At 42.2% G+C, this 25,984-nt stretch overlaps 1 protein-coding gene across 3 annotated transcripts in view; it reads right to left on the reverse strand.

Moving 5' to 3' along the window:
- Positions 1-18,882, reverse strand: part of LOC115480504 — a 36,865-nt gene extending 17,983 nt beyond the window's left edge. For 2 of the 3 annotated variants that reach the window (XM_030219226.1, XM_030219228.1), the window contains exons 1-3: positions 11,721-11,926; positions 1,367-1,708; positions 23-346 (exon numbers count right to left, since the gene is read on the reverse strand). In XM_030219226.1, the coding sequence (XP_030075086.1) occupies positions 23-346; positions 1,367-1,708; positions 11,721-11,784 (730 nt within the window). In that variant the 5' untranslated portion in view covers positions 11,785-11,926. Of the gene's footprint in view, positions 1-22; positions 347-1,366; positions 1,709-11,720; positions 11,927-18,757 lie in introns of those variants that run through there. The other variant, XM_030219227.1, reaches the window with a different exon arrangement.
- Positions 18,883-25,984: the final 7,102 nt, after the last annotated feature.

Below are 25,984 nucleotides of genomic sequence, written 5' to 3' on the forward strand. Positions count from 1 at the left end.
AGTATATCCTGTCCTGGCTTACCTTGGATCACATGAATGACTGCCGTCGCCCCGTTGCTCAGAGTATTGAGGTCTTTTGCAAATACACAGCATGTATAGAAACCCGTGTGCTTTAAGGTCACTTTGGTGAGGAAGAGCACAGATCTATCCTTGCCTTTCTCCCCAAATATTAACGTGCTCATGTTCCCTTTGGTTGGGTCTGCTAGTTCACAGCTAATGTTATCCTTCATCCAGGCAATGAACACTTTGTCCAGGTGATTTGCCGGAAAGGTTATCGCACAGGTGAGATTTACTGAATCCCCTTCTGACAGCTGGACAGTTGGCTCCGATATGTTTACTGCAAACTCTGAAGGGGGATCAAATGAAAGCAGAGGTCATTATCACATCATATATCTGCAGCTTCAATATTAATAATAAATCTATAAATACTAAAATCTAAATGTAAAATATTAGGGACATGACAACAATCTGAGACCCCCTTTTACTAAGGTGCGTTCACGTTTTTAGCGTCTCTAACGTTTAGCGCATGGCCAATTTTAGTGCATGCTAAAAACGTAAGCGTGCCTTAGTAAGAGATCCTCACTTGGGAAATGGGGAACACAATATTATGGGAGCTAGCACATTCATTGGTGGTGGTGGGGGGGGGGGGGGAGGGTGATGTGCGATGATATTCAGAAGTATTCTAATTTAAGAATATTCTTAAATGTGGCAGTAATCTATTAGAGAAACAGACTGCACCTTCAATAATGCTAGGCATAAGGTGAAATCATATAGTCCACCACTGTGGACACCTGAGATTTTCAGATACTTCTGACATGACCTTTCTCACCGTGCTCAGAAATTCATATATCAGAATAATTATATGCACCTTAGGAGGGGTGGGGAATGGAGGGAAGGAGGAATTTCCCACTGGAACACAAATCACACTCTGAATCTCTTTATGTATTTGGCCATTAACTGAACAGCAGAAATTCGTTTAGACCAAAGGCTGGAGAAAGATTAGGTAAAGGCTGATAGGTAAAGAGATAAGCTGCAGATGAAGATAAATGTTAAATATATACACATCATCTGTTGTGTTTCTGTTTTCATCTGCCTTGTCCATTCTCCCTCTCCTGATCCTTGTGACATATACAGGGAAAATATCTGGAGGAGATCCTCTATCCTCAGTGCCTGACTTTTCTAGATGGTTCCCCCCACCCCCCCTACACACCTTAGCTCTTAATATACATATGAGAATGCCTAATTTAAAGAGATCCATCTTTTTCTTTTTTTCGCTTAGGAAAAAGGTTCCAGCCTGTCATCAACTAATAAGACCAACGGAGTCAGAAACCAAGCTGGTTGGCGATAGATTGCCTTCGTTACTTACCAGCTACCACAATATTGACAATATGTCCTATGGCAAAAGGTGACAGTGAAGGTGGAACTGTGGCTTGGCACTCGTATCGCCCGCTTGCTTCTTTGGTAGCATTCATCACAGTGATTGACTTTGTCTTGTTCATGGCAGGTTCTCTGGAACTGTAAATCACATCTTTGGTGTTCTCAGGAATCACTGTGCAGTCCTGGCGTCCCTTCTCTTTACACCAGTGAACCTGGAACTGCAGTTTCTTGCATTCATTGTACATGCAGTCCAGGGTGAAGTTTTCACCGAGTTTCACAAAGTAAATGCCAGATTTATAGGTTAACAGAGGCTTGCACAAGCCCTCTTGCCCTAAGAACAAACATCAAAAGTAAAGGCGGTTAGCTTAGCGGAGTTTAAAATAGGTTTGGCCGGCTTCCTAAAGGAAAAGTCCATAGACTGTTATTAAATGAACTTGGGGAAAATCCACTATTTCTGGGATAAGCAGTTTAAAATGTTTTGTACATTTTTGGAATCTTTGCCGGGTATTTGTGACCTGGATTGGCCACTGTTGGAAACAGGATGCTGGGCTCGATGGACCTTTGGTCTCTCCCAGTATGGCAATACTTATGTACTTATCACAAATAGAGAAAAAGAGAATGTGCTGGTGGAGAGCTACCATGAGACCCAATTTAATCTCACCATCATCTCTGTACACTGCACATCCTACTCAGTCTCCATTATCCTCACTTCCTGTGCTAAAGATCCTTTTCATCCCATAATATGACCAGTTATAATTTATTAACCAAAATAATAACGCTATCAGTTCTTAAAGTTTTCTCATTCACCATATTAAATTTACTACTGAAGACTACGAACTTAGTTTTATCCTTATTCATTTTAAGTCTAAAGTTCGCTGCCCAGTCTTCTATCATATTTAATCCCATTGTTGCATTAGCAGAAAACATTTGACAGATAACCTTCAAAAGGAATAAAAACTGTGATGTCAACTGCATACATTAAAATTCTAAAACCCAGATTTGATAGCTTCTTTCCCAAAGGTGCCATGATTAAATTGAAAAGGATAGGGGATACGGGTGTACCCTGGGGGGGACTCCACAACCCTAGCTCCTTAATTAACTGATCTTGGACATTCGGTTTTATAAAATCTAGGTCTTATGCTTGTACGTGCCAGAATTTACCCAGGTAGATTGCAACACTGGCCCTTTCAAGGGCAAAACCCTGAGTGATGCTGTTATGTTTTGAATGTGTGTCTTACTGAAATTAAGGTTTCTGCTGAACGTGGTGGCATTTGCACTCGTATTCCTGCATGTGTTAACGGAATTCAAACATGCGTGGGATAAGCATAAAGGAATCCTGTGCCGAAGGAATGGATCCTCAGGAGCTTAGTCAAGATCGGGAGGCGGGGCTGGTGGTAGGGAGGTGGGGATAGTGCTGGGAATGACTTATACGGTCTGTGCCAGAGCCGGTGGTGGGAAGCGGGACTGGTGGTTGGGAGGTGGGGATAGTGCTGGGCAGACTTGTACGGTCTGTGCCGGAGCCGGTGGTTGGGAGACGGGGCTGGTGGTTGGGAGGCGAGGATAGAGCTGGGCAGACTTATATGGTCTGTGCCAGAGCCAGTGGTTGGGAGGTGGGGCTGGTGGTTGGGAGGCGGGGCTAGTGCTGGGCAGACTTATACGGTCTGTGCCCTGAAGAGCACAGGTACAAATCAAAGTAGGGTATACACAAAAAGTAGCACATGTGAGTTATCTTGTTGGGCAGACTGGATGGACCGTGCAGGTCTTTTTCTGCCGTCATCTACTATGTTACTATGTTACTATGTCATGTCCTTATACATATTCTACAACACAGCCTTTTGCAAACTACATGGAAAAGTGTGAGTATCCCAGTTTGGAAGTCTTATTCTCCACCTAGATGCCCTATGCAAAACCAAGCTTTTAAGCTTCTAGGTAAATGTGGCAGAAATTTAAGAACTTAAAGGGCCCTTTTACTAAGGCGCATAGGCGCCTACACAGAGCGTGCGCCAAATTAGAACTAACTCCCGGCTACCACGTGCCCCGGGCAATAATTCTAATTTTTACACATGTTCGATATGCATGGCAGAAAATTTTTTTTATCTTCTACCATGTGGCACTAACCATGCAGAAATCAGCAGTGTATGCGCACTGATGATTACCGCCCGGTTAATGTTTGAGACCTTACAGTTAAGTCAATGGGTGGCGGTAAGGTCTCAGGCCCAAAATGGATTCGCGCCAAATTTTATCTTGCCACACATCCATTTTCAGCCAAAAAAAGACCTTTTTTGCAGATGCACTGAAAAATGGACCTGGCCGCGTGCAATACATGCGCCTACACCAGTACAGGCCATTTTTTGCGCACCTTAGTAAAAGGGCCCCTAAATTAGGGGTCCTTTTAAAACAGGCCATTAAGCCCTCATGCACACTTAGAGGTGAATTCTATAAATGACGCCTAAAAAATTGGTGCTGAAACCCCCCGCTTGAATGCTATTCTATAAGATGTGTCTAAAGTTAGGCACGGTTCATAGACTAGCGCTTACATCCTGGAGGTCGTGGTAAATTTAGGTGCATCCATTTGCACCAAAGAAAACATGGTGCAAATTCCCTTGCCTAAATTTACATGTGGAACCCCCTTATTTGATAATTGCATGTAACCATGCCCACAATGTGCCCCAAACTGCCCATGACCCTCCCATTTCTGCGCCCCCCTTTTTGGGATGCATATAAAATTTAGGCATGGATCACACACCTAAATTTATGCACGTACATCTTAATTGATTCCAATTAGCACCAATAATTGCTTGTTATAAAGCCAATTATTGGCACTAATTGACTTGTTATTCAATTAAATCACATGCATAATATTTAGCAACTTTTACAGAATTAGAGGGTTAACGTGTGAGAAAACGCTTACTGCAAAACACGTTAAAGTATTTTGTGGTCATTTCTCCTTTTCTGTGTGCTAACCATGCATTTTTTTAATAAAAATATTTTTTTGGGCAGGGATTGGGTTTGGAAATGTTATTCAGCTAGTGCGTTCTGATTAGCATGCGCTAACTGGGTAATGCAGAATTAATGCTGGAGCACTTAGCACATCCTAAATAGGAGACGGTAAGTGCTTCCATGTTAATTTTTATGGAAGTCCCACATGCTAATGGAAACATTAACATGGGACCTGCAAAAAAATATATTTAATTTTGATTCTGATCCTGGTCGGCAGTTTCAAGAGACTTGGGAGCCCTTTTGGTTATCGCTGCCTACCCTGGCTCGTAGTTGTCTACTGAATTTTTAAGTGTCTACTGATTACTTTCTAATGTTAGACTGCCTTCTCATGAGTGTGTGAGGGGTTGGGGTTGTGGTTTTTCTTTCTTTGGAGTTCAAAATGGTAATAAATGTTCTGTATTTTTGTAATTGTTTGTTATGGACCAATAAAATTGAGTTAAATATAAAAATCCCTAAATACTTCCATATTGAATCTGGGCTTAGTGCGTAAGAAACTTCCACATTAAAATGTGTTTAAGCCCAGATTTTAATGTGTTCTAGAAAGAGGCTCCTTAGAGTGTTACACTTACCATCAACAATGATAAAGGGGATGGAATGATTTTCTTATGACGAAAAGTTAAAGAGTTTAGGAGAGAGGTCTATAAAATCCTGAAGGGCCCTTAAAAAAAAAACAGAATAATTTTTCAGCGCACTTGTAAAAAAAAATGCTTTTTTAAAATTTTTTGTCAAAAATGGATGTGCGGCAAAATGAAAATTGCTGTGTGTTCATTTTGGGTCTGAGACCTTACCGCTAGGCATTGAGCTAGCGGTAAAGTCTCACGTGGTAACTGGGTGGTAATGATCTATGCGTGTCAAATGCCGCTTGGCGCGTGTCTAATATGCGCGTCCGAAAATAAAAATGATTTTTCAGACGAGCTTATCAGATGCACACCAAAAATGAAATTACTGCAAGAGACACATGGTAGCAGGGTGGTAACTGCATTTTGGCATGTGTTAGGCAAATGTAGTCACTTAAGTGGCTTAGTAAAAGGGCCCTGAGTGATTGGAATGGCTAAATGTGAATTGGTTGTTCACTCTTTCGAAAAGTACAAAGGTTAGGGATTTGCAATGAAGTTACTAAGCAGTGCATTTAAAATAAATTAGAGAAAATATTTTTTTCACTCAACACATAGTTAAGCTCTGGAATTCTCTGCTGGAGAATGCGTTAAAAGCAGTTAGTACAGCTGAGGCTAAAAGAAGATTGGATAAGACCCTAGAGGAAATTCTATAAACTGTTATTAAAGTAGAGCTGAGGAAAGCCACTGTTAATCCTTGGGATAAACCCAAATATATATTGTCCCAAACAACTACATATATTTTTTCTAAACAATCTGTTAAAGTTCCATGCAGGGCCGGTCTTAGCAAGTGCGGGGCCCTATGCAGACCAATTTGGTGGGGCCCCATCCTAGCCCTGCCCCACTGTAGCCCCGCCCCACTGTAGCCCCACCCCCACCCTAGCTCCACCCCATTGATACGATTATTCCATTTTTAGAACATTTTATAATGAAATTTCAAATAACGACAAATGAAGCTAAACTTGTACAAAAAAACTGATTGAAATAATAAGCACAATGCTATCATGAAACCTCCCCTCCCCAGAAATTATTCAGTTCAAGTCCACTACAATTAGTAGTTCCAATTCTCATAACAAAGGAGAATAAAGGAAAAATATTAAGAAAAGATTCAGTACTTTCAAATTCCCCTATTACTCTGTAACCCATATATGCAATAAAATAAAAATGAAATGAAAAGATATACAATAAAATTAAGTGATGTGTAAAATATAATGTACAATATAAAAACATATAGACCACCAAGGTATTAAAATTGTTTTAAAATATATACCACAACTCTCTGACTCAAGAAGACTCCGACTCTGTCTGTCATCCATAATTGTCTGACAACACACAGAAAAAAAATAAGTAAAAATAAAATAGACACAATTAATACCTTATACACCAATATACCAGCCATACGGAAAATGCAGACCGTCAACAATATGAAGCTAGCAAGGGATCATAATACCACAATTCTCATGTAGAGCCACAAATCACCCTTTTAGAGGTAGTGTGTCATGATTTAGGCTCTACACCCTTTCTGATGTTTGGTGCCACCTTAGTAAGGCCAACACACTATCTCTCCACTGCAAAACACTGTACGTAAACTTGTGCAAAAACACACTCATAACCTTAACAAACCATAAACAGCACTAATTCCAAGGACAGGACGAGCTACAACCTTATGCGTGGCGTGGAAAGGCAACTGTAATTACACCGGGCTCTAAAACACCAGTGCACAACCTAGTGAAAAAAAACAAACAAAAAGGGCTGCAAACTATACACTAGCAGAATACTGTACCTTCCTTGATCACACCTGAAAAACACATGAAGGCAAAATACTGAACTGGAAAGTTACCTCAAGAAGTCAGACTCAGCATGCAGCAATACTACAAAAATTGAAACTTACTTGAAAAATATCACAGATGCACATTTCCAAAAACTATTCAAATTACAGCCCACCAGATAGAACAAATGTGGGGACTAAACTTCCATCCAATATCCTATTAGTGTCCCAAACATATATATTCACTGCAGGGTTTACAAATTTTTATAGTCATCCACGATTTACTCCAAATTATTTTTGGAGTTCATCAGATCTAACTGCCTCTCACATCCATCTGAACAGTTATGTTCTTTGCGTCACAAGCGCAATGGTGTGGTGCAAATCCTCATAGAATCCCCTTCTTATTATTCATATCACACTGTTTAATTTCCAAGTCGTATAATTTATGTAATCCAGCAAAACTGTTTTTAATAATAAAATATGCCCAACATATCTCAGTGCATAAAATTATCTTTAAATGACGGCAGCTTGTAAACGCTAGGGAACCCCCACCATTTCCAAAAACTGACATATTCCAATTAATAAATCCTGAATAAAATAGTTTTTTCTACCTTTGTTGTCTGGTAACTTCGTTTTTCTGATCATGCTGGCTCAGTATTCGATTGTGCTGCTATCTGTCCTCTTAACTCTGTTTCCAGGGCTTCCTTTCCATTTATTTCTTTACTTTCCGCCTTTCTTCTTCATTTCTTGCCCTACATCCGTAAGTAAAAGTTGGGTCCTCTGCAGACTTGACTGTCCAGTGGATCCAGCTTCTGCCTATTTTCTATATCCATGTGCACTTTTTCTCCTCTCTTCCTTTTCCCTCACCTCATCGCCTTTCTCACGCTTCCCTCGCCTCCAACCATGTCCAGCATTTCTTCTCTCTCCTCCATGCACCCATGTCCAGCAACCCTCCTATCCCCCCTGCCATCCATCTATGTCCAGCAACCCCCGTCCCCTCTGCCATCCACCTATCTCCAGAAACCCCCCTCCCCTGCCATCCACCCATGTCCAGCGACCCTCCTGTCCTCCCTGCCATCCACCTATGTCCAGAAATCCCCCTCCCCTGCCCTCCACCCATGTCCAGTGACCCCCCTGTCCTCCCCTGCCATCCACCCATGTCCAGAAACCCTCCTCCCCTCCATCCACCCATGTCCAGCGACCCTGCTGTCCCCCCTGCCATCCATCTATGTCCAGCAACCCCCCATCCCCTCTGCCATCCACCTATGTCCAGAAACCCCCCTCCCCTGCCATCCACCCATGTCCAGTGACCCTCCTGTCCCCCTGCCCTCCCTTGCCAACTACCATCCACCTATGTCCAAACCCCCCTCCCCTGCCATCCACCCATGTCCAGTGACCCTCCTGTCCTCCCTGCCCGCCCCTGCCATCCACCTATGTCCAGAAACCCCCTCCCCTCCATGCACCCATGTCCAGCGATCCTCCTGTCCCCCCTGCCATCCACATATGTCCAGAAACCCCCCTCCCCTGCCATCCACCCATGTCCAGCGACCCTCCTGCCCCCCCTGCCCTCCCCTGCCAACTGCCATCCACCTATGTCCAGAAACCCCCCTCCCCTCCATCCACCCATGTCCAGCGACCCTGCTGTCCCCCCTGCCATCCATCTATGTCCAGCAACCCCCCCATCCCCTCTGCCATCCACCTATGTCCAGAAACCCCCCTCCCCTGCCATCCACCCATGTCCAGTGACCCTCCTGTCCCCCCTGCCCTCCCCTGCCAACTACCATCCACCTATGTCCAAACCCCCCTCCCCTGCCATCCACCCATGTCCAGTGACCCTCCTGTCCTCCCTGCCCGCCCCTGCCATCCACCTATGTCCAGAAACCCCCCTCCCCTGCCATCCACCCATGTCCAGCGACCCTCCTGCCCCCCCTGCCCTCCCCTGCCAACTGCCATCCACCTATGTCCAACCCCCCTGTCCCCCATGCCCTCCACCCTTGTCCAGCATGTGACTCTCCTCGTTTCCCTGCTCCCCCTCCAGGCACCTGAGCCCCCCTCCCATCCGAGCCCCCCCCCTCCCCGACCCGCCAAACGACCCCTCTTCTGCCACCCGACCCGGCCGGCACCTCACCTGACCCAACATTTAAAAAAAAATCTTCAAGCGGCGATGCCTGCGTCTGACTAGAAGAAGAAAAACCGCTTCGCGGATCGTCCATTGGCCGGCCTTCCCTCATGTCCCGCCCTCTGATGTAACTTCTGCAAGGGTGGGACATGAGGGAAGGCCGGCCAATGGACGAACCGTGAAGCGGTTTTTCTTCTTCTAGTCAGACGCAGGCATCGCCGCTTGAAGATTTTTTTTTAAATGTTGGGTCAGGTGAGGTGCCGGCCGGGTCGGGTGGCAGAAGAGGGTCGTTTGGCGGGTCGGGGAGGGGGGGGGGGCTCGGACGGGAGGGGGGCTCCAGTGCCTGGAGGGAGGGGAAGCAGGGGAACACGGAGAGTCCCGTCATTTGACATAGGTGGAGGGCAGGCGAGCAGCGGCAGTCCGGCGGCGAGGCAGAGCTGAGGCGCACCGCGCGGGGCCCCCTTAGGCGCGGGGCCCTATGCGGCCGCCTCGGTCGCCTCTGCCTAAGACCGGCCCTGGTTCCATGAACTCTCAATCAATCTTTCATAAACTTGTGGATAAGCTCACTTAATTCAATAATCACCTTGATGCATTGCTTACATATAATGGGGATCTTCAGATATCCATGCTGCTCTCACCACATGAACATATTTTTCAATGTTCACTCAACATTATGGTTAAGGCGCAAATCCTCATTGATCAACCCAATCATATTATTTAAGATTGTAAATTTTTTTTAGCCCGTTTTTGACTTTTTCATATTCATTTTGTAAAAAGCTTATCATAGCAGCACTTATCTTTTAGAAACGGCACAATTTTTAAATCACAGGAGAACCTCTGCCATTTCTAAAAGATAAGTGCTGCTTTTATAGCTCTATAAGCAGTTATAGTAGTTAAAGCTATGATAAGTTTTTTACAAAATGAATATAAAAAAGTCAAAAACGGCTAAAAAAAATTTACAATCTTAAATAATATAATTGGGTTGATCAATGAGGATTTACGCCTTAACCATAATGTTGAGTGAACATTGAAAAATATGTTCGTGTGGTGAGAGCAGCATGGATATCTGAAGATCCCCATTATATGTAAGCAATGCATCAAGGTGATTATTGAATTAAGTGAGCTTATCCACAAGTTCATGAAAGATTGATTGAGAGTTCATGGAACTTTAACAGATTATTTAGAAAAAATATATGTAGTTGTTTGGGACAATATATATTTGGGTTTATTACAAAGTCCCCACACAAAAAATGTTTTTTGGTCGACTAAATTGAAAAATCCTTGGGATAGGCAGTATGAAATCTACAGTAGCTACCATTTGGGATTTTGCCAGTCTTGTGCACTGGATACTGTGCTTGTTTGTCTTTTGGTCTGACCCATTCATAAAAACCTCCCCTCATCCCAGATCATTTTCTTTTCAAAACTGTATTTATTTTTGGAGCTCAGCTTTTTAAAAAAAATTATTTTATTTTATCTTAGGAGCGCAGCTTTTTTATTTTATTTTTTTATTGTATTTATTTATTTTTTAAAATTGTATTTATCTTAAGAGCTCATGAATAACATGTTTCTTATATTCTTATACATATTTTTTGTTATTATGGTCATATTGGGCCTGATTTAAAAAGTTCAAAAAGTCCTATGTATCTTTATAAAACTGGTTCTCAGAATGATCCCTATTAGCACACAAATTCTCCTGCAGACACATCACTATCCAAACTATGCCCACCAGGAATACCTACACACTGCATGCATGTAAGTACCTGCCGTCTTGTCTGCGTGTGTTCTTACATGTATATATTAAGAGCCATTTTCTGCATGTTTAACATACTTTACACATAGAAAATGCTTTATAAAATCACCCCATCCTGTTTTAAAGCATTTCTTCCGTTGAGCTGAGACCATGAGAGTGAATTACATTTCCCTGTTGCACTCCTTCCACGAACGTTCTGCCTATTGAGCAGTATAGCAACCTTTAGTTGCTTTGCCAGCACAGAGGAGTTCTGACTTTTTTCTTCCCCTCCACCTAGTTTCTAGAACAAGAGCTGTGTCTTCCTTCCTGATTGTCAGGGTGGGATGATCCCTTGGAGGGAAAAATTGGTTTGGTATAAATATCCAGCCCAAGGTGACAAGTTTTGGCTCTGAGTCCCTAGTCATTCCCTTAACTTCAATGTAAGAGGCCAGAATTTAGCTACTAATCTCCTGGCTACAGCATCTTTTTACCTACTGAAAAAGCAGGTATTTCAGTACCCAGTCTATGACCCACAAAGTACTGGGAGTGGGAACCAGCCACTGAGCCTGGAAAGCTGCTGGACTGCTTCAGGTGAATACCAGAATGGGGGAATTGGTCCACCACCTCTGACCAGAGATGAGTGAAGGCTAAAGGAAAAAAAGTGCTATCCAGCAGGAGAAGGAGAAAGCGGTGACCCTGGGGGAGACCCAGAAGGTCAGCCAAGGTCAAGCCTCCAAACATCCCTCTGGGGACTGCCAGCCAGCTTTACACCAAACTAGTAACTAAGAATAGAGAATTAGAGGAAATGCAAAAGACTGTATCCGATCCTATTTAACTTGATTAAACTGAAGCACTGCCCCAATTATCACATCTCCAAGTTTGAATAAACCCTTTATGGTTTAGAAGATATCCATGTTTGGAGTGCTCTATTGACTGATAGAGATGTGATGAGAGTATGAATTAAAGTGCCAGGCAATCTCCTAGCTATTGTGAGTCCTGGCCCTGACTCCAATCCAATCCAAGAACTCTTTAAGTAACCCACCCTGATGCTCAACAGGCCATCTAGGGTTACACTCAAATGCTGTGACTCTTGAAAAAGTTAGTGTGTCTTACCTTGGTTAGTCCTGGCTATGCAGAGGAGAGAGATAATGATGCACCAGTAGTCAAACCATCCCATTATGTCTCAAGCTAGCCCAATAAAAAGGTTTCGCCTACAACGTGACTGTTGACCTTTATTTCCATATATTCAATTATTTCCATATATCCAAGAGGACCAACATGGTAATCACAATTGATTTCTCTGCTTCTAGCAACAAACAGCCCTGACTGTAGCTACTCTGCACTGAACAGGATACCACCTGAAAATGGTTGTGGTTTTTTCATAAAATATTACTTAGAACTAGAGAGGACATGTGATTCATGAACAGCATACATCCAGCAATGCAACAAACCAGGTCCAGAAGGCAGTAGGAAATGAATATTACAACTTTATTTCCAAGAAGGCCCCTTGATCTGCCATTTTGGATTTGAAATTTAGATTGAATTGGTTGCCTTTCAATAATTTAGGTATATTAGGTAGGCTCCTTAAAATAGCTTCATTATTTATGTTGGGGGTAGTATTCAGCTATTTTCCATACAGGCTGCCACAGTTATTATACCTGGACATGCAGGTTTCCAGATTCGAGCCAGTGCTGAATATCTGAATATAACTTGACTGTCAGCATTTATTCGGGTATCGGCAAAATTTAGACCAGTACCTGGATAAGTAACCAAATAAAGGGGTGCTTTTACTAAGGTACGCTAACACATTTAGTGCGCACTAAATCTTAAGATGCCCATAGGAATATAATGGGTGTCTTATCATTTAACATGTGCTAAATGCATTAGCGTATCTTAATAAAAGGACCCCAAAGTTAGGCCAGCTTTTTTTCTGTCCTAACTTTATCCAGGCAGTTACCTGGTTATTGAACTGGAAACTGCTGCTAACCAGGTAAGTGGAAACTCTGCACAGGCTCTCCCCCTGGACCACCTTGGCACTACCTGGATAGTGTCTGGATTTTTAGCATGGCCATTTTTTAAGTGAAATCTTACTGCATGGCCATGCCATTTTTGACCTTTTTACCTGCTGTGATAAAAGGGCCGCCGTGCACGGCAAAAAGGGCCCCCACCGCTAGCACAGGGCTTTTTTTTTTACTGCAGCTTGGTAAAAGGATCCCCTAGTGTACTGACATTAATGCACACTAACTAAATAGCACTGACTTAACGTGGGACCACTTAGTGCCTCCTAAATAGGAGCTCCTGTATTCATTTTTTTCAGTGGCCATGTGCTAAAGCTAACCTCAGCACATGGCCAGAAGATGAAATCATTGAAAAAGGGCAGATTTTCAGACACACTAGAAATGGGCATAGGGGTGAATTCTATATATGGTGCCAAAAAAAGCACTATTCTGTAAGTCGCACGTAAATTTGGGTGCAGTTTATAGAATAGTGCTTGCGCTCAGGTGTAGCCATTTGCACCCACTGAAATGTGGTGCAAATATATGTGCCAAAATTGGATGCAATCAGGCTTATTTTCGAAAGAGAAGGACGCCCATCTTTCGACACAAATCGGGAGATGGATGTCCTTCTCCCAGGGTCGCCCAAATCGGCATAATCGAAAGCCGATTTGGGCGTCCCCAACTGCTTTCCGTCGCGGGGATGACCAAAGTTCCCGGATGCGTGTTGGAGGTGTAGCGAAGGCGGGACTTGGGCATACCTAACACATGGGCGTCCTCGACTCATAATCGAAAAAAAGGGCATCCCTGACGAGCACTTGGGCGACTTTACTTGGTCCTTTTTTTGTTACAACCAAGCCATCAAAAGGTGCCAGAACTGACCAGATGACCACCGGAGGGAATCAGGGATGACCTTATCTTACTCCCTCAGTGGTCACTAACCCCCTCCCACCCAGCTAAAGTTCATGGGGGCGTGTCGGCAGCGTTCCGAAGGCGGGACGGGGCGTGGTTAAGAGATGGCCGCCTCGGCCGATAATGGAAAAAAGAAGGGCGTCCCTGATGAGCATTTGGCCGACTTTACTTGGTCCAATTTTTTTCACGACCAAGCCTCGAAAAGATGCCCCAGCTGACCAGATGACCACCGGAGGGAATGGGGGATGACCTCTCCTTACTCCCCCAGTGGTCTCCGCCCCCCCCCCCCCAATTTTTTTATAATATTTTTTGCCAGCCTCTATGCCAACCTCAAATGTCATACCCAGCTCTCTGACAGCAGTATGCAGGTCCCTGGAACAGTTTTAGTGGGTGCAGTGCACTTCAACCAGGCGGACCCAGGCCCACCCCCCCTACCTGTTACACTTGTGGTGGTAAATGTGAGCCCTTCAAAACCCACCAGAAACCCACTGTACCCACATCTAGGTGCCCCCCTTCACCCATAAGGGCTATGGTAGTGGTGTACACTTGTGGGGAGTGGGTTTTGGGGGGGGTCGGGGGGCTCAGTACCCAAGGTAAGGGAGCTATGCACCTGGGAGCAATTTGTGAAGTCCACTGCAGTGCCTCCTAGGGTGCCCGGTTGGTGTCCATGTCATGTCAGGGGGACCAGTGCACTACGAATGCTCGCTCCTCCCACGACCAAATGGCTTGGATTTGGTTGTATCTGAGATGGGCGTCCTCGGTTTCCATTATTGCCTAAAATCAGAAACGACCAAGTCTAAGGACAACCATCTCTAAGGACGACCTAAATGTCAAGATTTGGTCGTCCCTGACCATATTATCGAAACGAAAGATGGACGTCCATCTTGTTTCGATAATACGGGTTTCCCCGCCCCTGTCTGGGGATGTCCTGCGAGGACATCCTCAGGAAAACTTGGGTGCCCCTTTCAATTATGCCCCTCAATATCTCCCCTATTATATAACAACATGTGTAAATGCTAGGAATGTCTTTGCTCTGCCCAAGACCCTCCCATTTCTGTGTCGCTTTTTTTAAACTCTACAATACACACGCCTACGACAGCGCAGGCCATTTTTCGGTGCACCTTAGCAAAAGGACCCCTAAAGCTTTTATCTGCTTGGAGTTTAACACTCCCATGACTTTATCTGTTGCTCTAAGTGCTCCTCCTAGAAAACTTGAAAGATCACTGACCTTTCTTTCCTTCCCTTGTGTGTGTGGTACTAATCCTTTCACTAAAGCTATCATCATGTCTTCTAAAGGTCTGGTAAAGGTCTGACATCTCCAATGCTGTTTAGACATAAACAGGCTGTTAAAATTTAATCTAATTAACATAGCATGTGTTGAAGTAGTGGATAAAACTGTAAGGGGATGTAATATAAGTGGGGAAATAAATGAAGTATAATTCCATAAGGCTCCAAAGGTATTTTCAGATGTACTGTTTTCTGGCTCAGTCCAAAGCAGCTGAATCCAGCAGTCACCTGAAGGTGTTCTAGGAAATGTGGAGTTCTGAAAATCTATGTCTCTATATACATTGATCCTTAAAGAGATGTTACAGTTATCAATTAATAAAATGAAGTCACATGTATTGACCACAACTATATGGGCAGGAAAACACTGATGATATGTATCAGTATTTATATGTAACCAAAATGTAGTATTTGCTGTAGGCCAGCTGAAAGTGATCTCTAAGGGGTCTTTTTACTAATGTGTGCTGAAAAATGGCCTGCAGTAGCGTAGGCATGTGTTTTGGGCGCACGCAGAATCATTTTTCAGTGCACCTGCAAAAAAATGCCTTTTAATATTTTTGGCTGAAAATGGACGTGCGGCAAAATGAAAATTGCTGCACGTCCATTTTGTGTCTGAGACCTTACCGCCATCCATTGACTTAGTGGTAAAGTCTCATGTGGTAACCGGTGGTAATGACCTACGTGTGTCAAATGCCACTTGGGACACATCTGATACATGCGTCTAAAAATAAAAATTATTTTTCGGATGTGCGCATCGGACATGCGCCAAAAATGAAATTACTGCAAAAGCCACGAGATAGCTGGCCGGTAACTCCATTTTGGCATGGATTGGGCATGCATAGACGCTTACATGGCTTAGTAAAAGGGCCCCTTAGTATCATAATATAGAAATGCTGGCAACTTAAAAATATGTGTGTGCCACAGTGGTGTTGGCACCAGATAAAATGTGAATAATGAGAATGTTCTTTAAAAATAAGAAAAAGACTTTCACGGGTCTGAGAATTCAATCAAATTTTCACAGATGTTTCAAGAGATACCCAGAAAAGACGTCAGCAATTTCTTCTAATGAAACCGGAAGTGCTTCAGTTGGGGGCTGATTTTTTTCTTAACGCTATCCTTGTAAATGTGTGATCAGATACCGATCGGTTAAATATGTTTTGTATGAATCCTCCCATCATACAGCATTTGTATCATCTAAACAGAACACTGGGGGGTGATCTACCTAGTGTTTGGCTCTTGCATTATAATAGGATTCCAGGGGCAAGTTAGGTTATAATTTGCATTTACAATTTCCTTAATTCTCCACTGTTTGGAATCTTGGAGTCTATTTGTAGACTTGAGTATGATTAATGGAAAAGTTTTCTTTTTCTTTCATTTCTTTAATGCTTTATTTAATATTGCTATATGCTTAATGTTGTCATACTTTTCTGTACAAGTAGTATTCTTTTGCTTGTTTAATGATTTGAAATATTGATTTAAAAAAGTGTGTAGCAGTTGTAATTTCATCTTTTGAGTTACTGTATTTGTTTCCCAATGTCTTAATGGACCAATAACAAAAAGAACCTGTGTGTACTGGTTTCTGTATATGCCCTTTCTCTCGAGGAATTCCAAGCTTAGGGTTTCCCATTGGACAATATCTACAAACTTGTTTAGTTATAGCATATTTTAACTTTGCAACACAAAGAATAGGTTGTGGTTTGTCTGGACCTGGCAACAGTGAGTCATTAGTCTTTAAAAGTGGTGATGGATAAATAAATACCTCTATCACTTTCATAGTTCTTCGCAGCTTTATGGAAAGTGTGCAATTTTCTCTAGGATGACCTAGCTCCTATATGCACATGTTATATGCTCTCACATCTGGTGCATTCGTGGTTACAGCTGTATGGAATAAGTATGGTTTCCATCTCAAAAACACTGGAATTGGTTTCAGTGAGAGATGCTCACTTACTGATAAAGTAAATACCAGTACTTTACTTCTCCAAGTAAGAAAAAATTGACATTTCTTTAGCAAACATTGATTTGCATCCGTTACATCCACTGTAAGCTCTTCTGCACCCAATTTTCAAATTTAAAGTCACTGAGCAATATCTTCTCCCAGTATCTCCACAATCTATGAGTTCGGTGTTGTATGAGTTCTGCAAATATATAGACCCACTCCTAAATGTTTCTCATACATATGCTGCTTCTACCTCATTACCTAATATTGAGCCTCTTTTACTAAGCCGCCTAGGCGCCTACGCATGCCCGGCGCATGCCAAAATGGACTTACCGCCTGACTACTGCATGGCTCTTGCGGTAATTTCATTTTTGGCGTGTGTCCGATAACGCATGTCTGAAAAATATTTTTTATTTTCTGGCACGCGTAGCAGATGCGCGCCAAGTGGCATGTGATGAACGTAGGTCATTACCGCCAGGTCTATGGCTGATGGTAAGGCCAGAGAACCAAAATGGATGCGCGGCAATTTTGATTTTGCCGTATGTTCATTTTTTTGGAAAAAAAAGAGGCCTTTTTTTACAGGTGTGCTGAAAAATGATTGTGTGTGCACCCAAAACCCATGTCTACACTACTGCAGGCCACTTTTCAGCATGCCTTTGTAAAAGGACCCCTTAGTTGCATGTGGAATTGTGTTCAAAATAGGAGAGGGAGTGGGATGTTTGACCACTGAAACCAAACACTGGAAAGGTGGATTCTTCAAGAAACAAACGTTTATTAAATCAAAAGACTCCACACAAAACGTCGTGTTTCGGCCGCTAGGCCTGCATCAGGTGTCTCAATTAGTGGAGAGCATCTGATGCACGGATGTAGTGGAATATTGAATAAAGTTGGTCTTTAAAAAGACCTTTGCGAAAAAAACACAGTGAGAGATGAGTAAAATTTCAGCGTTTGCCAAACGCTGAAATTTTACGTTTGTTTCTTGAAGAATCCACCTTTCCAGTGTTTGGTTTCAGTGGTCAAACATCCCACTCTCTCTTCTATACTGTGTTTTTCCGTGGGACATTCGAGTTCTCTGCCTTTGGCAGATTATCCTGAATTGTGTTCAAAACCATGTACTGAGTGCAGCTCCAGGGCATTTAAGAAATATTCAACTACATATTTCCTTTCCTAGATCATATTTCTCCCTATTATCTGGCAAGTGTCTATATGTAGGTTTCTTAATAATTTCAATAGCAGTAGGAAAATCCCATAAACATGTAAGTAGAGCATATAAAGGATTACTTTCTAGTTATAGTAAATCTAAATCTGCCAGTGTAGATAAAACTTGATAGGGGTCAAACAAATCTGGTTCTTGCATAGGCATTGATGTGAGATGTACATGTTCCTCTACTTTAACTTGTGTGTTAAGTAGTTTGTTCAGTGATCTGTGGTGTTTCAATCACTGAAGGCTCAATGTTCTTTTGTCCAGTGTTATTAAAGTTCCATATCAACCTTCTTTTACAGCATGTCAAAGGAACATTGAGATTTCTCTGATAAATCTATACTGTAATATTCTCTATATTTTGTAGCTCTTGCATGTTTAGTGTACATATTGTGTAATTCTCAGACAAATTTGGTTCTATCTCATTCACTGTGCATCTTGTACAGAAACTAGTTATGGAACTGTACAATTTTACAGGAACTAATTCCTGTTCCTTCCATCTTAAGAACAAAATTATAATTCTCTGCTTCTTTACTACCTCAATCACAGATCTAGGAACTACCATGTCATATGCTTCTGGGGCATTGCGTGTAAGTGGGTAATAATCTTGCCATTGTGCTGGCTAAATTGTCTCTCTTCTCCTTGCTTCCAGCCTCCAATGACAATGAACAGGTATTTCTCTTTTCACTAGTGACTTAAATGTAGCCTCACTCTGGTTTGACCTAATGAATGTGTTTGGCATTCTCTTAGCTGTAACATGTGTATGGTCTAATGTGATCCAAACTAAATCTAGTGTGAACATAAAAGCTTTCATCAAACTCACACTTCTCATGTGCGTAAATCATCAAGGCAGTGGTTTCGTTTCTAACTTGCAAGTCCAAGCCACACAGTAGTGTTTCTTATTCCAAGGTTCAGCTTTCTCTGCAAGACATCTCCAAACTTCTTGAGTGTCTTCTTTTCTCAAAGGCATTGTCCAAGAGACTTCTGGAACAAGATTCTGGCTGTTGGCAAGATAACTTTCAATATAGCAGTCTGGTTTGGCAGGGTTTCTATTTTATTGCTAATCTTGCAATACTCTCCAAATGCATCTTCCTTCTTCTTTTGGTACATCAAAAGTAACTGGAACAGATGATGCCAAATCTGCGACAGGCATGGACACATCTAGACATCGTAACGGACAGATGAACATCCAAGCAACCAGGAGTCCCATCAGGAAGGTCAACGCATAGCAGCCACAGTACAGCTTACTCATCTTCCTTCACCTTCTTCAACTGTGACACATGGATGTATTTCACAGTTTTATAAGTTGAATCTGCAGAAACGAAACCAGTTATGTTAGATCCGATAATATGTACACCAAGATATGGACCTTTCCAACCATTTTTGCAAAGACAGATTCATGTTGTACTTAAACACAGACATTCTTTGATCTCTCACAGCTATTGGGTACATTTCCATATATATTATCAGTACTTCTCTTCCCTGCTTCAGGATTCCTATATATGTATATGTTTGTCTCTTACTTATAATCAGGTACTTATCTTTTAGGTTTGTCATATTTTGTATGTTTGTCCTTTCACCTTGCCCCACAGTTTTTTCAACATTGTTGTTCATACCATACGGTTTTTCCTGCCTCCATTTGACTATCATTTTTACTCAGCAGTATATGTACTCATACCCTTCACTTCTCACCTTTTTTTTTCTTCTTTCTCCATTTTATCACTTTGGGCTACTAGCCCATTGTCTCACAGTTCCAGTAGCAGGGCTCTCTAATTGGCCCAAGAATATAGACCATAATATGCTCTTTCCCTTGATAGTAATCAACTTAATATCAGAAAAAGTAGACAAACAGTTCACTTCTAGTTAAATGTAAGCGAGAGAAAAAGTCTCATACTGTCACAGAGACTTATCTGTCTTGATCAGCACTCCACATATGAGTGGTGCCCTTGTGTGACTCATATAATTGACATAAAAACCCCTCCGACCGAAAGTTATTCTTTTTATGTAAATTGCCAGCTGTATACTTTATATTTTTTATTTTTAAGCTTTTTAGAAATCTACTATGTCTATCTGTGGGAATGACAGGCAATGAATAATTGGCAGTGGAAAAAATAAAGCCACTTATCTGTCCACTCTGCACCAGGGTCTGGTGAGCCTGCAGAGTGGATTATATGAGTCACACAATGGCACCACTCATATCTGATCAAGACAGATAAGCCCCTGTGACAGTATGACTCTTTTTCTCCCCCTTACATTTAGCTAGAAGTGAACTGTTTGTCTACTTTTTTTGACATTAAGTTGATTACTTATTAGCGAGTAGACTTTAGTCATGCTGGTGTTGAATTAAGTAATCTTTCCCTTGATAGAGCTTTTTACATAGAATGCGACTTTTAGTTAAGCTAGTCTAAGCCACAACTTGACATAACGTGGGTCGTCCAATAATTATTTATTTTAATTTTATTTTTTTCTGGTACAGGCGTTACGTCACAGTCTTTACAGCATATTTTTGTGTACATCAGTGTGACGCTATATAACTCTTGGTCTCCACACCACTCGATGTTTTGCTGTGCATTTGATGTGACCGTTTTTGTTTGTGCTCCAGTTTTGTTACCTCCGTGTTTTGGTAAGACTCTCTTTGGACGCTTTGTGCTCCACTCCATATCTCTTTTTGTTTTTTTCTACGCTGTCACTACCGGCGACTTGGTCTTCTCTTTTAGCTGTCCCGCCCAAGAGTTCTTTTGTTTCTTACTCTCCTCCCCCCTTTTTTTTCTTGTGCTTCTGTAGCCGCTGTTTTTCCCTCATTTTACCTTCTTGTAATGAGCAATCGCTTCCAGTTTGCAGCGGCTCCTGGTCCAAACACTCTTTTTCCATTCATTGCAGTAGTTCCCTTGTTCTTAGCTTTTAACACTACACCCAACCTCCACTCGGTCTGCATTGATTGTCTTGCTGCTCTGCACTCCATTTCGCCTTGAGTTTTTGCCATTCTGTGCCTGATACTCTTTTTACCACCAGTGGTTTTGTTACCAATTTGTTGCTCAGGATAGGCCATGCACTTATGCTAGTTTTTAAACACCCTTTCTCTGCACCCTTCGTTATGAGTGTATGCTCATCCTTTATCCTTTTCTCTAGGTGGTTTGTTTTCATACACCATAGAGCGCTGAGGACATACTAATTCCACACTACAGGTACTGATTTTAACTGCCACAAGATCATCCCGCAAATTTCTCAATCTGCTCTTCCCCAGCTGTAAAGGACTAAAATACAAGCTGATGCATGCCATTACCTTCTCTTACATGAGCACGCAGTTATGGAATGCACTACCTACAGACCTGAAAACAATTGACGAAATAACTAACTTTGATAAATCTCTGAAGACATATTTCTTCAACAAGGCCTACAAAGAGAACCTATAGCCTCACTAATCCACTTCACCAACCCACCCAGTTATGAAAGTCCACCTTCTATACTTACCCCCTAATCACTTCCTTCTTTCTTCCCTTACTTAATCTCTGCACATCACTAATTGTATCTGATATCCTGGAATGACAATGTCATAACAAAACTATGTAAGCCACATTGAGCCTGCAAATAGGTGGGAAAATGTGGGATACAAATGCAATAAATAATAATAATATAGGTACCTTGTTCCTCACACACCTGACTTACGGCTCTCTCTACAGCTCTTACCTCCCTTAGTAGTTGTTATTTATATATTTGTCTTCCTTATTAGCTTGCACTCCTCAACAGCACAATATATTTCTCTCTTCATATTGTCTCACCACACACTTTGTTGGCATACCTTAACACCTCATGGATACAGTGCTTTCTCAATTAATGCTTGGCCTCTTTTTTTTACCTGGGTTTGCTTTGACATGGATATATATATATATATATATATATATATATATATATATATATATATATATATATATATATATACACAAACCTCTAGAGTAGCCATCTCACTACCGTATGTTACTTAGGAAGTATATTTATATTGCTCATGATTGTAGCTCTCATTTCTGGTTGTGCCCATATACCATCTCTCTGTCTGTCTGTCTGTCTGTCTCTGTATGTGGTTACTGTTCTCTTGATATGCTTACCCATTTGTATCTATGCTTTATATTTGTTTTAGAATTTTATCCTGGTGTTTTATTTTCTACTTATGCTTTTATCATGCTTGTAGAAGTGTATACATTTTTATATGCGCACCCATGTATATATATGCTTTATACAATTTTTATAACTGTGTCATTAGTATCCTGTTGTTTTATTGCCTGTTTATGTCTTTATCATTTTTATATCTTTCTGTTATATATATTTTAGAATTTATGTTTTGTATTGCTTTAGGGACTCCTGAGGCAGGCCTTTGTGGCTAGAACACAATTTGTGTCGAGCCCACTACATTATTTGAATAAAGTATTGGTTTGAAATAACCAAGACCTTTGGATGTTTTGCATTGACATCATCTGTGTGTTGCCTGCTTGCTTGACCTGCGCGAGGGTCTTTTGTTCTTCTGTTGTTGTCTATTCCAATCAGCTGGTCATTTTGCAGTTTTCTATCCCCCCTGTTTACAAAGCCATGATAGCAGGGGCCAGTGCACTAATGCCGACACAGCCCATTCACTTTGAATGGGCTGTGTTGGCATTGCTGTGCGGCAGCTGTATATTTGTTGGCAGAAGTTGGCAAATTGCCTTGATTGAGTTATCTTTCCTGGATTGTAGTAAATCAATTGCAACTCCATCTATTTCAGTGGCCTTTCATTTTGATAGTGACCTTAAGGCTGCTCTGACTTCTTCAAAATCTGTGGGTTCTTGTATTTAATCAATGTTCTCTATGGTGTTCAGGTTTATTAAAAACTTGCTATTCCACATATAAATAAAATATATCTGTATGGCTTACAGACTAATTATAGGAGCGACAGAAGAGGGAAACAAGAGGAGGAAAGGATAGCAAAGAAAGGGAGAAATGGTGCTCCATTATTGATAGATAGAAGGTATAGCAGACAAGGGAAGGATGAATAAATATGAGCTGACCAACAGGCATCGCCCCAGAGACAGTCCTAGTGTGTTGAAAAGGTATCTTGAAAAAGAAATGTTTTAAGGTGTGTTTTAAACTTCGTCAAAATTGTCTGTGTTCTGAGATAAAGGGGCATGGAATTTCATAGGGTGGGACCTACCATTGAAAAAAAATCGAGTCTCGTGTAGTGTCATACTGAATGTGCTAAAAGATGGTACCACTAGCAAATGTTGCTGACATGAATGGAGAACAGGTTGGGGAGTATACGGTGTCAGGAACCATGCTAAATAAGAGGGAATACTAATACCAGAGAGTTTAATTCTGAACACCAGTAAAATAATTTTATATGTGATCCTATGTGTAACAGGGAGCCAACGTGCAACTTTGAGAAGTGGTGTAGCATGATCAAACTTTTTTGAGCTATAACTAATTTTACGGAAGTATTTGGATCAACTGCATTTGGTGCAGATCTTTTTGCTGCAGCCCCTTATATAGTGAGTTGCAGTAATCCATTTGTGATAGGACCAGGGAATGAACTAGTATCTTGAGAGCTGATGGATGGAGAAGTGAACGGATAGAGCAGATCATATAGAGCGTAAAGAAACAGCATCGGATCAGAGGGGAGAGTTGTGTTTGAAAGTTTAAGGAATTGTCAAGAATAATTCCAAGCAATTTCAAAGAGGAGACAAGGGGAATCTGTACACTGCTTAATAAGAGTGGTGCAGAAAATGTCCTATCAGATGATTCAGAAAATAAAAGTGCTTTGGATTTTTCATGGTTACGTTTTAATTTATTATCGTTGAGCCAGATTGTCACCTGCGAAAGTTTGTCATTGATAGTACCAATGTCCTAGGAGTCAGTTGGATCAAGTGGAGTTAGTATTTGGATATCATTTGCATAGATGTAACCTGTTAAGTCTATAGACTGCAAGCCTTTTGGAACTCCGCAGATGAGAGAGTGAGACCTAGTGTATGTGCCCTGGTGATATACCCGATATTCCCTGGATGATAGATAGGAAGTAAACCAGTCTAAAACTTGATCAGTAATACTGATACAGTGATGTTGAAGTAAGATGGTATCATCTACCAGATCAACACACAGAAAGATTGGGAAGTAGACCAGGCTGTCTAGGAACAATGCGGAGACTTCCAATGATGATAAAACCTTTTATTTCAGAGACTCGACACAGTTAACTTACTGTTTCTTTCACTGCGTTTGTGTTACAAAGGTCTTTTTCAAGACCATTGTTTTTACTCCTTGTACCAATGCATGATTACTCATTTGTGATTCACTTATTTTTATATGAAGACTCCTGAAGCAGGCTCACCGCTGAAACACAGGTCTGTGTCGAGTTTCTGAAATAAAGGTTTTATCATCATTAGAAGTCTCCGTGTTGTTCCTGGACAGCCCACTCTTTTTGTGTGTTAGTCTATTTTCGTGGGATTTCAGTGATCCTCTGCTTCGGCAGACTCTCACATGATCTACCAGATTAAATGCAACTGAGAAATCAAGTGAGAGTAAAAGTACTGAATTAGAGTAGTTGAAGTGTTGACGTATGAATGTAGTAACCAGGGCCGGTCTTAGCAATTGTGGGGCCCTGTGCAGACCAGTTCAGTGGGCCCCTGCCCGCGCCCACCCACCCACATCTGCCACCATAAGCCATAATTTATCAGTTTAAAAGGAGGTTTAGAGCTCTCGGAACCTCATCTCACCCCATACCTTGATATACATCCACCATGTTTCAGTAGCGAGTGGTAGACAGCAGCAGTAATTTTCACATCCCATCAGCTGCTGAGCCCAGAGCCTCCTTGCTGCTGCATCCCGCCCTTGTGGAAGCAGGAAGTAACATCAAAAGGGGGCGGGACATAGCAGTGAGGAAGCTCTGGGCTCAGCAGCTAACAGGATATGAAAATTGCTGCCGCTGTCTGATGCTCTCTACTGAAATGTGGATGCATACTAAGGTACAGAGCAGGGAGGTGTTCCAAGACAAGAGGACAGACATGCCAGATATGCAGGGCCCCTAGGAGCGGGAGGCCCTGTGCGACCACCCCTGTCACCCCTGCCTAAGACCGGTTCTGGTAGTAACCCCTAAAAGGGAGGTCTCAGTACTGTAATATTGCCTAAATCCAGTTTGGTTGGGTGAAATAAGACCGGTTCTGGTAGTAACCCCGGTATTTGTTCCTTCTCTTATCTTATCTTCCCTCTACCCCTTTGTTGTTCCATATCTCTTTCCCTTCTCTCCCCACCCAGTGGCCTACTGACCTTTTTTAATGCAAAATTGCTCTGCAGCTAGACACAGCTCTGAAGTAGAGAGTTGCACGGGGACAGAAATCCTACCCATCCCCGCCCGTCCCTGCTGGAATCGTACCCGTCCCCACCCATCCCCGCTGGAATCTTAGCCGTACCCACCCATCCCCGCAAAAATTTAAACCATCCCAACCCGTCCCCACCCGTCCCCGCAAGAATTTAACCCATCCCCACCCATCCCCGTAAGAATTTAATAGTACATAAAAGTTCCAGTCAGCTCCCTTTCTGGATTTGAGCCACAGCACTGTAGGCAAGGACGGACCGGAAGTTGGAACTTGGAACACACTGGTGCATACATGTAAGATTTGTCTCTGATTCACTGGGATTGTGTGCTGAGAGGCCGCCACATGCACGCGCCAGTAGGTCAGGTGACATCTGATTCTCGTGCCTGTGTCAGAGCTGAGGTCTGTGCACCAGCCTGGGAGCAAAGAGGATTAATAGTAACAAAGTAAGTGACAGCAAATAGACCTGAACGGTCCATCCACTCTGCCCAATAGTCACACTCATGATCAATTCATCATTAAATCAACGAGTGTGATATTATATACTTGATTATGGTCTTTCTTTCGTGTGTCTGGAACAAAGACTACAGGAGTCTATCTGGCTCCATCCTTATGTTCCAACTGCTGGAGTTGCCATCGAAGCCCACTCCAGCCTATTCATGTTCTCATTTGTGGGACACAGACCGTAAAAGTCTGTCCAGCACTGTCCTCATGTTCCAGCC

The sequence above is a fragment of the Microcaecilia unicolor genome, chromosome 11, assembly GCF_901765095.1.
Source record: "Microcaecilia unicolor chromosome 11, aMicUni1.1, whole genome shotgun sequence".
Lineage (NCBI taxonomy): Eukaryota > Metazoa > Chordata > Amphibia > Gymnophiona > Siphonopidae > Microcaecilia > Microcaecilia unicolor.